The sequence below is a fragment of the Papio anubis genome, chromosome 18 (genome assembly GCF_008728515.1).
Source record: "Papio anubis isolate 15944 chromosome 18, Panubis1.0, whole genome shotgun sequence".
Lineage (NCBI taxonomy): Eukaryota > Metazoa > Chordata > Mammalia > Primates > Cercopithecidae > Papio > Papio anubis.
Window position 1 is genome coordinate 31,254,305 of NC_044993.1, and position 12,719 is coordinate 31,267,023.

General features: G+C 40.0%; 1 protein-coding gene across 8 annotated transcripts in view; it reads left to right on the forward strand.

The window, feature by feature from the left end:
• Positions 1-12,719, forward strand: part of CNOT1 (CCR4-NOT transcription complex subunit 1) — a 46,522-nt gene that overhangs the window by 21,191 nt on the left and 12,612 nt on the right. For 5 of the 8 annotated variants that reach the window (XM_031658180.1, XM_031658179.1, XM_031658181.1 and 2 more), the window contains 11 exons: positions 262-392; positions 1,854-2,150; positions 3,189-3,329; positions 3,422-3,526; positions 4,139-4,258; positions 5,758-5,949; positions 7,099-7,241; positions 7,748-7,856; positions 7,954-8,123; positions 8,797-9,049; positions 11,603-11,851. In XM_031658180.1, coding sequence (XP_031514040.1) covers positions 262-392; positions 1,854-2,150; positions 3,189-3,329; positions 3,422-3,526; positions 4,139-4,258; positions 5,758-5,949; positions 7,099-7,241; positions 7,748-7,856; positions 7,954-8,123; positions 8,797-9,049; positions 11,603-11,851 — 1,910 coding nt within the window. The remainder of the gene's footprint in view (positions 1-261; positions 393-1,853; positions 2,151-3,188; positions 3,330-3,421; positions 3,527-4,138; positions 4,259-5,757; positions 5,950-7,098; positions 7,242-7,747; positions 7,857-7,953; positions 8,124-8,796; positions 9,050-11,602; positions 11,852-12,719) is intronic. The other 3 variants (XM_031658182.1, XM_031658184.1, XM_031658183.1) reach the window with 1 other exon arrangement.

The window sequence follows — 12,719 nt, forward strand, 5'->3', positions numbered from 1 at the left end:
CTTGGGCCTGAGAATGTGGCATGGCTGCTCAGTTGATTTCTGTGCTGTGGGGCACTGCCACTGACATACTTTTAACGTGCTTGGTGTATATCTCTGTTATAACAGAATTTCCCTTTCAGGGTGGGAAAAATAAGACCTGCTACATCCTTCCCTCCTCCCCCAATTAGTTTAATTAGATAATGACCACTTAATATTAAGCTCATTTTATAGTAAAGTCAACAAATGTACTTTTAAAATCTCTTTTTATTACTTTACATTTAGCAACTTCTACTACACCAGCTACCAACACCACTTGTACAGCCACGGTTCCACCACAGCCACAGTACAGCTACCATGACATCAATGTCTATTCCCTTGCGGGCCTGGCACCACACATTACTCTAAATCCAACAGTAAGTAAACACTGCTTCATTCTCCCAGCTTCTAGTTTGTGATAAAGTAAACTTTGTTTGGTCACCTTTTCTTCAGCTCTTTGCCCTTCCCTCTGGATTCCTAGGTTGTAGAGTTTGTCAGAGAGGATGGAGATCTAGAACTGCTGTGTAGTTCAGTTGGGATTTTTCTTCTTCCCTTAAGAAATAGAGTGACTAGATGTTGGTTATATTGGTTCCTCATATCCAAACCCATGATACTAAAATTTAGCTGGCAATAAAATCACAATCTCCAGGAATTCCTTACACAGAGTAAAAGATGCTTAATGTATACCATAGCTTTTTATTTTCTTTATCTTGTCACTTTAGCCTTCTGCAGTAAGCCATTTCTTCCAGCTGAAGGCTGGAAATGAGCTGATCGTGCATGTGTATAAAATTTCTAGGCTAAGATCTCGAAGTAGGACTTAGTACTTTGAGTTATGTTGTTGTGGCCTGGGTTCCGGAAGGAGGTCTGATATAATATGGTCATGTAAGATGACCACTCATCAATCCTTTTTCCTATACTTAGTATTTGCTTTGTACGTTCAAGGGGAAATTGTATTATTATCTTTAGTCTTTTATTCTACTTAACAGAATATATAATCCAGAATCAGGTGAGTGGAGTTTTCATTGTCCTTACTTTTTAGAAACTAAAAATGTTCACAAATACAGGAGTAACATTAATACATTGAGCTTTTTATTAAAAGGAATTGAAAGGGTATCAGAGAAACCATTTTAACCTTTTGTCCACCCCCCTGCCAATAGACATGCTACTTAGTTTTAGAGGGGCGGAGTGAGAGGCAGTGAGACACCTAGATCCAAAATTATGATTCATCTTTAGAATACTCTCAGTGTTCTGAACACTGTTATATGCTAGTTTATTTTATTGTTTTAATTCAACAAGTTAAAGGGACCAAGTAAGTTTTGGGGCATAATTTATGCCTACAATAAAAGATTAGAAACAGCCTTTCAAGTGAAGCCAAACATTTCAGTGGGTACTGTAAAATGCTCACTATTCTGATGAATTAATTTTAATATTAATAGTTTTTGTGGGAAGTCTTTTTTCTGTAAATTTGATTCTTTTTACATTTTTCAAGCTAATAGAGAAGTTGCTTTCTTTTAAGAGCACTTGAGCCACAAATTTTAAATAAGCCAGCAGTGTGTCTTTAAGTAGTTAATGCATTATTATAATGAACAGCTTGTCCATTAAACTTGGATTTTAAAAAAAGACATATATATATTACTGCGTATCATAGGGTATACTGAATACTTTTCCCTGTGTGGAGCCCAGTTTCTGTTACCCACATTTTCCATTGGTTAACTTTTAAGTAGAAACTGGTAGTTTTTGGTTAACCTTGATTTACAAAATCATGAGTGTGATTGCCAGTAGGAATTGGATTGTCTTATCTAAACAAGGTGTTGACTTTGTCCTCCCCAACCCCCCAGATTCCCTTGTTTCAGGCCCATCCGCAGTTGAAGCAGTGTGTGCGTCAGGCAATTGAACGGGCTGTCCAGGAGCTGGTCCATCCTGTGGTTGATCGATCAATTAAGATTGCCATGACTACTTGTGAGCAAATAGTCAGGAAGGATTTTGCTCTGGATTCGGAGGAATCTCGAATGCGAATAGCAGCTCATCACATGATGCGTAACTTGACAGCTGGAATGGCAATGATTACATGCAGGGAACCTTTGCTCATGAGCATATCTACCAACCTAAAAAACAGTTTTGCCTCAGCCCTTCGTGTAAGTTGGCTATTTCGTTGATATAGGTACAAAACATATTACTACTTGTCTGTAATAAGTTTTTTCTTTGCCTGTATATGGCACTGGGCATTACCACTTATTGTTAATAATCACTATATTTATTTGATATCTTCTGTCATTTTAGATTGTAATTCTGTGAGGCAAAGCATCATGGCTTGCTTTTTTTTTTTTTCTTTTTTTGCTGTTGTATCCTCAACACAATGTTTGACAGATAGTAGATACCCATATATTTATTGGTTTAAATAAGATTTAAAAAGGAAATGTGAAATCTAACAATCTTCATTTCTGTTAATCAGGAAGGATGAAAGCTGTTTGAGAAGGCTGATACAAAATGACTTAAAGTGATGTTGCATGTGCACACACTTTTCAGATAATTCACTTACTAGTTTTGAGTCTCAGATATGGTTATTCAGGTATCATGATTAGTAATTTGTTTACTGCTTACTGATTTTTTTTGGGGGTTTTGCCTTTTTTTTTTTAATGTTTGTTTCATGAGACAGGGTCTCACTCTGTAGCTTAGGCTAGAATGCAGTGGTGCAGTCTTGGCTTACTGCATCCTCCACCTCTGAGGTTCAACTGATTCTCATGCTTCAGCCTCCCAAGTAACTGGGATTACAGACATGTGCTACCACGCCCAGCTAATTTATGTATTTTTTTAGTAGAGAAGTGCTTTCACCATGTTGGCTAGGCTGGTCTCGAACTCCTGGCCTCAAGTGGTCTACCTGCCTCGGCCTCCCAAAGTACTGGGATTACAGGTGTGAGCCACCACGTCTGGCCTGCTTTACTGATTTTAAGACATGTTCACCATAAACTGATAAGGTGTCTAGGATATTTTTGTCTTAAGAGTGAGAAAGCTGTTAAGACTATTTCAAGATCACAGCTGATTGATTCATAAGTAGAGTCAGAACTTAAAATGCATTTGCCAAATGCACTGCATTTTCTACTATCCTGTCTGTCCACATTAACTTTCAAGTCTTTTTTTTTCTATTCCCCCCACTCCCCCACCTCCATTAATAGACTGCTTCCCCACAACAAAGGGAAATGATGGATCAGGCAGCTGCTCAGTTAGCTCAGGACAATTGTGAGTTGGCTTGCTGTTTTATTCAGAAGACTGCAGTAGAAAAAGCAGGCCCTGAGATGGACAAGAGATTAGCAACTGTAAGTGTTTAGAATTTGCCTTTTAAGATTTTATTTCTTAATTTAGGGAAGTGCCTTATAACAAGAACCTCAGTGACTTTTTTTGTTTGCAGGAATTTGAGCTGAGAAAACATGCTAGGCAAGAAGGACGCAGATACTGTGATCCTGTTGTTTTAACATATCAAGCCGAACGGATGCCAGAGCAAATCAGGCTGAAAGTGAGAATTGGGGCTGTCTCTCCCCATCCTGTCTTTGTTTTATTTTTAATGTTCTTGTTGATTGAACTCCTTACTGGGACTAGGACAGCAGGGTTAAATGTTGTTTATGAGAAAACATCTTAACTTGATAGCATTTCACTTAATGGCTGCCTGTGGAGCAGGTATGGAAATAGCTCTAAATTCCCTTGCTCCTCCAAAGTTGTTGAAATGCTACTACTGTAAGGAGTTCATGTGCCTTAACTAGTTTTCATGTTTCCCACCTTGGGCTTCTCACATTAATGGTTGCTTATTGTTCCCAATGAGACAGTGATAAATCTGATAATACTTACCAACTCCAAGGGAGAATTGCACTGGCATCATCCCATGTGAGGCACTTTCCAAGAGAAACTTTCAGTTAATTTATAAATGAGGTGACTCTTAGCAGGATTCAGGGAAATGAGAAGCCCTCTTCTGAACTGCATTTGTTAGTGTGCATGTATGCTTAATCATACTGTTATATGTTGTAATGACTCTTGTGTCCCTGAGCTTACTCACATGCAGACTTTCCACTTTCAAAACAGTTTATTTTGATTATTGAGTGAATTCTGTCAAAATAGATTTTCTTCTTTCAAGGTTGGTGGTGTGGATCCAAAGCAGTTGGCTGTTTACGAAGAGTTTGCACGCAATGTTCCTGGCTTCTTGCCTACAAATGACTTAAGTCAGCCCACAGGATTTTTAGCCCAGCCCATGAAGGTAAATGTGTTTTAGATTAAATTGAGTGTTTTGCCAATTAATTTAAATGTTTTTGACATTTAATATATGTTTTTGACTTGCTTCCTGGGAGAATAATTTACAGGGGAACCTATAGTTTTTGAGTTGTAGGTATTCTTTGTGTCCAATTAAGTATGACATACAGGGGATTAAAGAAAAAATTGATGTGGGTGTGGGTGATTTATCTTTAATGTTTGGCCTAATTAGAGGAATTTGCATGGTAACATAATAACTTTTGGGTTTTTATTTTTAAATTTTATTATTTATTTTTTTGAGACAGGGTCTTTCTCTGTCACCCAGGCTGGAGTGCAGTGGCGCGATCTCAGCTCATTGCAACCTCCACCTCCCAGGCTCAAGCGATCCTCCCACCTCAGCCTCTTGAGGAGCTAGGACTACAGGCGTGCACCACCTTGCTCAGCTAATTTTTGTATTTTTTGTAAAGATGGGGTTTTGCCATGTTACACAGGCTAGACTCAAATTCCTGACCTCAAGTGATTGCCCATCTCAGCCTCGTAAAGGGCTAAGATTACAGGCCCGAGCCATTATGCCCAGACTTCCCATTTTTTAAATAAAAGAATTTTCTAAAATTTTCAAAGGTGTTTACAGAAAACTTGGAAATATAGGGAAAAACATTTTCCAGCTGAACCAGTTGAGAGTAAGTTGCTGACCTGATAGCCCTATCACTCCTGAATCCTTTGGTTTGTATTTCTTATAAAACCTTTTTCCTGTGTGACCACGGCACAACCATTAAGGTCAGAAATGAATACTAATACCTTACTCCATGTAATTCATAGACCTCATTCAAGTTTCACCAAGTATCCCAATAATGTATAGTAAAAGACCTGTTTTAGAATCACACATTTCTTCAGTTGTCATATTTTTAAAGTCTCCCTCAGTTCTAGCTGGTATAGGTAACTCAGTTTTTCCTCATCTTTCATGACCATAACACTTCTGAAGATTATAGGCTAATTATTTTCTAAATGGCTTGATTTATTTGTCCAGTGTATTCTCATGGCTAGATTCAGATAATGCATTTTAAAAAATAGGAATAGCTCAGAAGTAATGCTGTATTCTTATTCTGTCCTATCAGGCTTTGACAGCTGGACTGAGTACTATACTTTTCATGGTTTGAAACACTTTCTTAGGATGTAGAGGGCTTAGTAGATGGTGCAAGTGGTGCTGCCCTCAGTCTGTCCCATTATTACTAATGCTCTCTTTTATCACTTGATTATGCTGCTGTCTGCCAGGTTTTCCTCTCTCAAATGAAACACCTCTTCCTTTGTGCCACCTCGTACCGCCCCACTTGATAGTATTAATTCTGAATAGCTCAGGAAGAAGGGAAAGAAGAGGCCCTCCATGTTTGAATGTAAAAATAAGAAAAAGGGAGTAAACATACTAATAGACCTCTATTTGATACATATGTCAATAAAAAACCTTAACATTCGTTTGTCTCTTGTTGGTTGTTTCCTTCTCTAAAACAGCAAGCTTGGGCAACAGATGATGTAGCTCAGATTTATGATAAGTGTATTACAGAACTGGAACAGCATCTACATGCCATCCCACCAACTTTGGCCATGAACCCTCAAGCTCAGGCTCTTCGAAGTCTCTTGGAGGTTGTAGTTTTATCTCGAAACTCTCGGGATGCCATAGCTGCTCTTGGATTGCTCCAAAAGGTTGGTTCTTAAGCTATTACTTTTAGAAAATGCTAGGTGTGTAAACATTTATTGACCTGCGCCACTGTCTACATATTTATACAGTTAAGCTTAAGATTTCATAATATAAATCAAGTTCTATAAGTAGGTGATTTTTTTTTTCCCAATGTAGAATGTAGTCATAGAAGTTTTGAATGGTAAAATTGGAAATCTTTATTTTTTTCTTAAAGATATTCCTGAGATATGATTTGAAGAAACTTTAAAAGCCCTTCAGTTGTGTGTATGTGTGTGTGGTTTTTTTTTTTTTTTTTTTTTTTTTGAGGCGGAGTCTCGCTCTGTCGCCCCCAGGCTGGAGTGCAGTGGCGCGATCTCGGCTCACTGCAAGCTCCGCCTCCCGGGTTTACGCCATTCTCCTGCCTCAGCCTCCCGAGTAGCTGGGACTACAGGCGCCGCCACTACGCCCGGCTATTTTTTTGTATTTTTAGTAGAGACGGGGTTTCACTGTGTTAGCCAGGATGGTCTCGATCTCCTGACCTCGTGATCCGCCCGTCTCGGCCTCCCAAAGTGCTGGGATTACAGGCTTGAGCCACCGCGCCCGGCCGTGTGTGTGTTTAAGAGACAGGGTCTCTCTCTGTCACCCAGGCTTGAGTGCAGTGACGTGATCATGGACTCAAGTGAGCCTCCCACTTTACCCTCTCGAGTAGCTGGGATTACAGGTGCGCACTGCCAAGCCAAGTTAATTTTTAATTTTTTTTGTAGAGACAGGTCTTGCTTTGTTGCCCAGGTTGTTCTCAATCTCCTGGGCTCAAGTGGCCTTCCCTCCTGAGCCTCCCAAAGCATTGGCATTATAGGCATGAGCCACTGAGCCCAGCTGCCCTTTAGATTTTGAGGGACAAGTTGATCCAAGAATTTGGATCAGGGTAGGTAGGGAGCCCTGGGTTTTAACTACAGCAAAGCCTTTTATGACAATGAAGAGCACAGAATGAACTTAAACCAGATAGAATTTAGAGTGTGTGTGATAGGCAACTGAAGGGGATGTTTGGAGAGTGGAAAGGACAGGGAGGCTTTGGAAGGTATTTGGTACTTGGCATTGAGATTTGGTTTCTTGCTATGATAGTTGGGCCAAGCACCATATTTTCCATGGGTCTGAACACTTTCTTTCTCCCATAGGCTGTAGAGGGCTTACTAGATGCCACAAGTGGTGCTGATGCTGACCTGCTGCTGCGCTACAGGGAATGCCACCTCTTGGTACTAAAAGCTCTGCAGGATGGCCGGGCATATGGGTCTCCATGGTGCAACAAACAGATCACAAGGTCAGTAGCCATCTTCGAAAAGTAGTGAGTATTGGATCGCGACTGCGTTTTGACATAGATAGTACTGTTTATGTCCAGGGGTTTCCCTTTTTTCTAGTAGGTAGGTGGGACACTTGGACTTCCTACTTCTGAGAGGTGAGAATTGTTAAGTAGTTGTTTTCCATCTGGTCTCTACCTTCTCCCCATGTTGGATATAGAAAACTAGTACCTTATTTTGGGCAATAAATTGTAGGTCATTGGTTTAAAAGGTTTCAGTGATTTCTCAGAAGTGGTATTCACGTATAAGTATTTTAATGTCTTAAATGGAATCCTCTATATCCTAGGTTTTGAAAGCAAAGCCTGGGCTATCTGTTCTATTTCATTACTGGCTGTTTTTCAATTTGGACACTGATTTACAGTTGAATCTCAAGGCATTCTTAATTTGGAGCACATTTCCATTGAGTACAATGGGCACTTTATACAGTATGGTTAAGCCTATATGAGTAAAGATACTGAATTTTTTCTAGGTGCCTAATTGAGTGTCGGGATGAATATAAATATAATGTGGAGGCTGTGGAGCTGCTAATTCGCAATCATTTGGTTAATATGCAGCAGTATGATCTTCACCTAGCGCAGGTATGGAAGGAATTTACTTGCAAGGACAAAAGGACTCAGGGAAGTATGTTTGCTCTTAAGTGTTTTCCCTCTTACGTTGTGTTTTCTGTGTTGCCAGTCAATGGAGAATGGCTTAAACTACATGGCTGTGGCATTCGCTATGCAATTGGTAAAAATCCTGCTGGTGGATGAAAGGAGTGTTGCTCATGTTACTGAGGCAGATCTGTTCCACACCATTGAAACCCTCATGAGGATTAACGCTCATTCCAGAGGCAATGCTCCAGAAGGGTGAGGATTAAACACTTTGAGATCCCTGTGCATTTAGTAGTCTCCTAATATCTTTAGGGATGAATGTGCAGACTTACTAACATTACTTGTTAAAACTGTTTTACCAACCACGTATGGGTGGGTAGCTTTGGTAAGGGCTAATATTGTCACTTGAAGTATGAACGCTTAATTGACTGCCAAGTCTTCTTGGCACAGAGCAGTACATACGGTAGCAGACTTAGTGTCAGAGTCCTGTGTTTAAGCCCTGGTCATGCCACTTAAAAGATTTCTGATTTTAGGCAAATTGACTCACCCTCCTTAAAACTATTCTTTATAGAAAATGGGAATAATTTCTCAAAGAACTATTGGAAATCAAGAGAAGTAACGTAAAGAAAGCGTGGTACATACTAGGCAAGCAGTGAATATTTGCTGACTCTGAACATCAGCTTCATTTAAATGAACACGTTTTTTGGGCAAGAAGTAGCTTAACTGAGGGCAGTCGTTTGCATGTTATGTGCTCATGAGCAAGCGGATAAGAGACTAAGGATAGTTTTGTTTCAGTGTGGAAGTGGTAAAGCAAAGTGGTAAACCACCACTCTTGTGGTTGCTGTTAAATAAGTAAACTATACATCTGTATGTCTGTAAAATCACAGCTATGGGTAGACTGATTTTCACCCTGGATTTATTGTACTAGATTGCCCCAGCTGATGGAAGTAGTGCGATCCAACTATGAAGCAATGATTGATCGTGCTCACGGAGGCCCAAACTTTATGATGCATTCTGGGATCTCTCAAGCCTCAGAGTATGATGACCCTCCAGGCCTGAGGGAGAAGGCAGAGTATCTTCTGAGGGAATGGGTGAATCTCTACCATTCAGCAGCAGCTGGCCGCGACAGTACCAAAGCTTTCTCTGCGTTTGTTGGACAGGTAGAGCTTTTGGAAAGAAAGGTGCTTTTTATTCAACATAAGTAGGGTGTGATGCCTCCAATATTAAAGCTCAGTATTACGTACCTGTGGTCAGACAGTTACCTCCATACTCATGCAAACCCAGTCATCATTGTATGGTTAAATTACAGCCTGTTTTCTCATGGTTGATCACTAAGCAATAAAGGCAACATTCCCTCTCACCATTGATTCTGTATTCCATTTCAGTTGTCACAGCTACAAAGTACAATGGGTCAGATAATGAATAATGAAACTACAAAGTGTATTTACTAGCACTGATGGGACTGTGGGCTAATAAATATGTGAAATTCTCAGAATAGCCCACATTTAAAAAAAAATGACAAAAATGCTTACTTAAATGGTAGAATGTTTTATTGTATTTTCTAATTTAAATATCTACCTAAATTAGACATGTTCCTTTGGAAAATATCTACCTAAATTAGTGACATGTTCCTTTGGAAAATAATTTTCAGTATTTTCATTAGATTTGATACAATTGGACTTTGACTTAAAAGTGTTAGGAACAAAGCTCCTAGCTGAAAATCAGATTTGGCAGGAATGTTTGTGAATAGGATGAACAGGAAAAATGTCAGAACCAAGCCATAGTACCATTTAGCATTCTGTTTTTGATCGTCACTGGTTGCTTTCAGTGACTGTGAGGGAATCACACAATAAATTCATGTGTCCTAATTATAATATAACTTGGCAAGAGTGGTACTTTTCCTGAATTGACCTTGGAATTTCCTTTATTAGAACTGTTGTAGGCCGGGCGCGGTGGCTCAAGCCTGTAATCCCAGCACTTTGGGAGGCCGAGGCGGGTGGATCACGAGGTCAGGAGATCGAGACTATCCTGGCTAACATGGTGAAACCCCGTCTCTACTAAAAATACAAAAAACTAGCCGGGCGTGGTGGTGGGCGCCTGTAGTCTCAGCTACTTGGGAGGCTGAGGCGGGAGAATGGCGTGAACCCGGGAGGCGGAGCTTGCAGTGAGCCGAGATCACGCCACTGCACTCCAGCCTGGGAGCACAGCGAGACTCCGTCTCAAAAAAAAAAAGAACTGTTGTAATTCTTTTTCAGGGTGAGTCGTCTGCTTATTTCTGCAGATTGACCATTATATTTCTTCAGACTGAACCCAAAACTTTTAGGTATATTGCTAAAGAAAGATTACAAATTAGGTCTCTTTTCAAATTAATGACAATTGAATGTGGAAGAGCTGACTTCAGTTCTAGAAGTTATTTGAAATTAGGTTTACTTTTCAAAATGAATGTTACTTAGTAAATCATACTGAGTATACTTCTCCCCTAAAAGAATCCAGGGAATTACAAAGCATACCCTACTGAAAAGTTATTACTGCATGTTTATAGTCTGATTTGTAATTTGAATGGAAAAAATTGGAATCCATTGGTCTTTCCGATCATTACTATTTCATGGGTATGGATGTGGCACCTGTCTCAGCCCTTCCTGCTGGCTTATTTGCTCTCATTTCATCTTTCTCTTGAAAACGATAGTGTATTATACTTTTCTGTGCTGTTTTGTGTCCTTCTGAAAATTCTTTCCTTCTTGTGCTCCTACTTGACCATAGTACTCTGTCCTTATTCCTCAGTCACTTTTAGTTTTACAGATACCAATGTAGACAAAGTCCCTTTGCCATGCTGGCATTCTGTCTTAGTAGGGTACAGTATTATCATAGTCTAACCAATTCAGTTGTCTTTATTGCTTATCAGGGACAGTTGTTTCAGAAATTTCAAGGTAACCTTGAAGTTTTTTTTTTTGAACTTGGTTTCTCTGTTTAGTAAGTACTGACCTGTTCTTCCTCTGTAGCCTTAATGCATATTTCACTGTTGTCTTTTTTGTTTGTTTGTTTTAAAGGAGTGAGGAGAACTAGCCAAATAACATTCCCGCTGTGCTTCACTTCTAGTTCATATGTCATATAGTTTCTAATTTTTCCTTTCTTTTAAATAAACTTGTGTTTCCCACATTATTTTAACTTAGTATAACATTTTATTACATTAAAATACCTAGATCAGATTTGTGTGTATTTCCATTTGGTACTTACCTATTGTACAAATTATTGATTTTTCTGGGGGTAGCTTGTTGGAGTTTTAAAAGCTTTGTTATTAAGTCAGTTTGAGGAAATTATCTTCAAATCCTTGAGAAGTAAATTACCTTAAATTCTGTGAGAAAGTAAAATACATGCAATTTAGTCTCCTCTTTGGAGTCCACAATGTCTTAATATGACTTAAAGTTACAAATAGTTGGTTTTATTTGCATGGTTAATTTTCCACATTATTTGGTGGGGACATACTGTTCAAAATTGCCATGATAATCTGTCAGTTTCCATCTTCCCTGTTCTACATTAAACTTAAAACTGGAGGAATTGTGTCATGGCACCTTAATGGGAAAATAATTCTGATAATACATTTATTACAATGTAAGAATTAGAAATATGACAGTAGGAACAAATGGGAATATCTCTTAAGCATGAAAATTAAAGGTATATCAAGTTTATTTGTGTGTGTTATCTCATTGTGTCTTTATTTTTTGTTCCTGTGGTAGATGCACCAGCAAGGAATACTGAAGACTGATGATCTCATAACAAGGTTCTTTCGTCTGTGTACTGAAATGTGTGTTGAAATCAGTTACCGTGCTCAGGCTGAGCAGCAGCACAATCCTGCTGCTAATCCCACCATGATCCGAGCCAAGTGCTATCACAACCTGGATGCCTTTGTTCGACTCATTGCACTGCTCGTGAAACACTCAGGGGAGGCCACCAACACTGTCACAAAGATTAATCTGCTGAACAAGGTCTGAAATCCTTTCTTGCCTTAGTCTTGGTCTACATCAGTGGGATTTTTTTTTTTTTTTTTTTTTTTTGAGTCTCACTCTGTCACCCAGGCTGGAGTGAGTGCCTCCCAAGTAGCTGGGAATACAGGCATGAGCCACGATGCCTGGAGCTTTTCTATTTTTAGTAGAGACAGGGTCTCACCATGTTGCCCAAGCGGGTCTCAAACTCTTGGCCTCGAGTGATCCACCTGCCTTGGCTTCCCAGAGTGCTAGGATTATGGGCATGAACCACCATGCCCGGCCACATCAGTGGTTTCTTTTTTTCTTTTTTTTTGAGATGGAGTCTCACTCTGTCGCCCAGGCTGGAGTGCAGTGATGCGATCTTGGCTCACTGCAAACTCTGCCTCCTAGATTTGTATCTACCTCCTCTCTACACCATTCTCCTGCCTCAGCCTCGTGAGTAGCTGAGACTACAGGCACTCACCACCACGCCCGGCTAATTTTTTTGTATTTTTTGTTTTGTTTGTTTTATGTTTTTTGAGACAGAGTCTCATTCTGTCACCCAGGTTGCAGTGCAGTGGCGCAATCTCGGCTCACTGCAAACTCTGCCTCCCAGGTTCACACCATTCACCTGCCTCAGCCTCCCGTGCAGCTGGGATTACAGGCGTCCACCACTGCGCCCTGCTAATTTTCTGTATTTTTAGTAGAGACAGGGTTTCACCGTGTTAGCCAGGATGATCTTGATCTCCCGACCTCGTGATCCGCCAGCCTCGGCCTCCCAAAGTGCTGGGATGACAGGCGTGAACCACCGAGCCGGGTCACATCAGTGGTTCTTAACCCTATTTGAGTCCCTCAAGTGATCTGCCTGCCTCAGCTTCCCAAAGTGCTG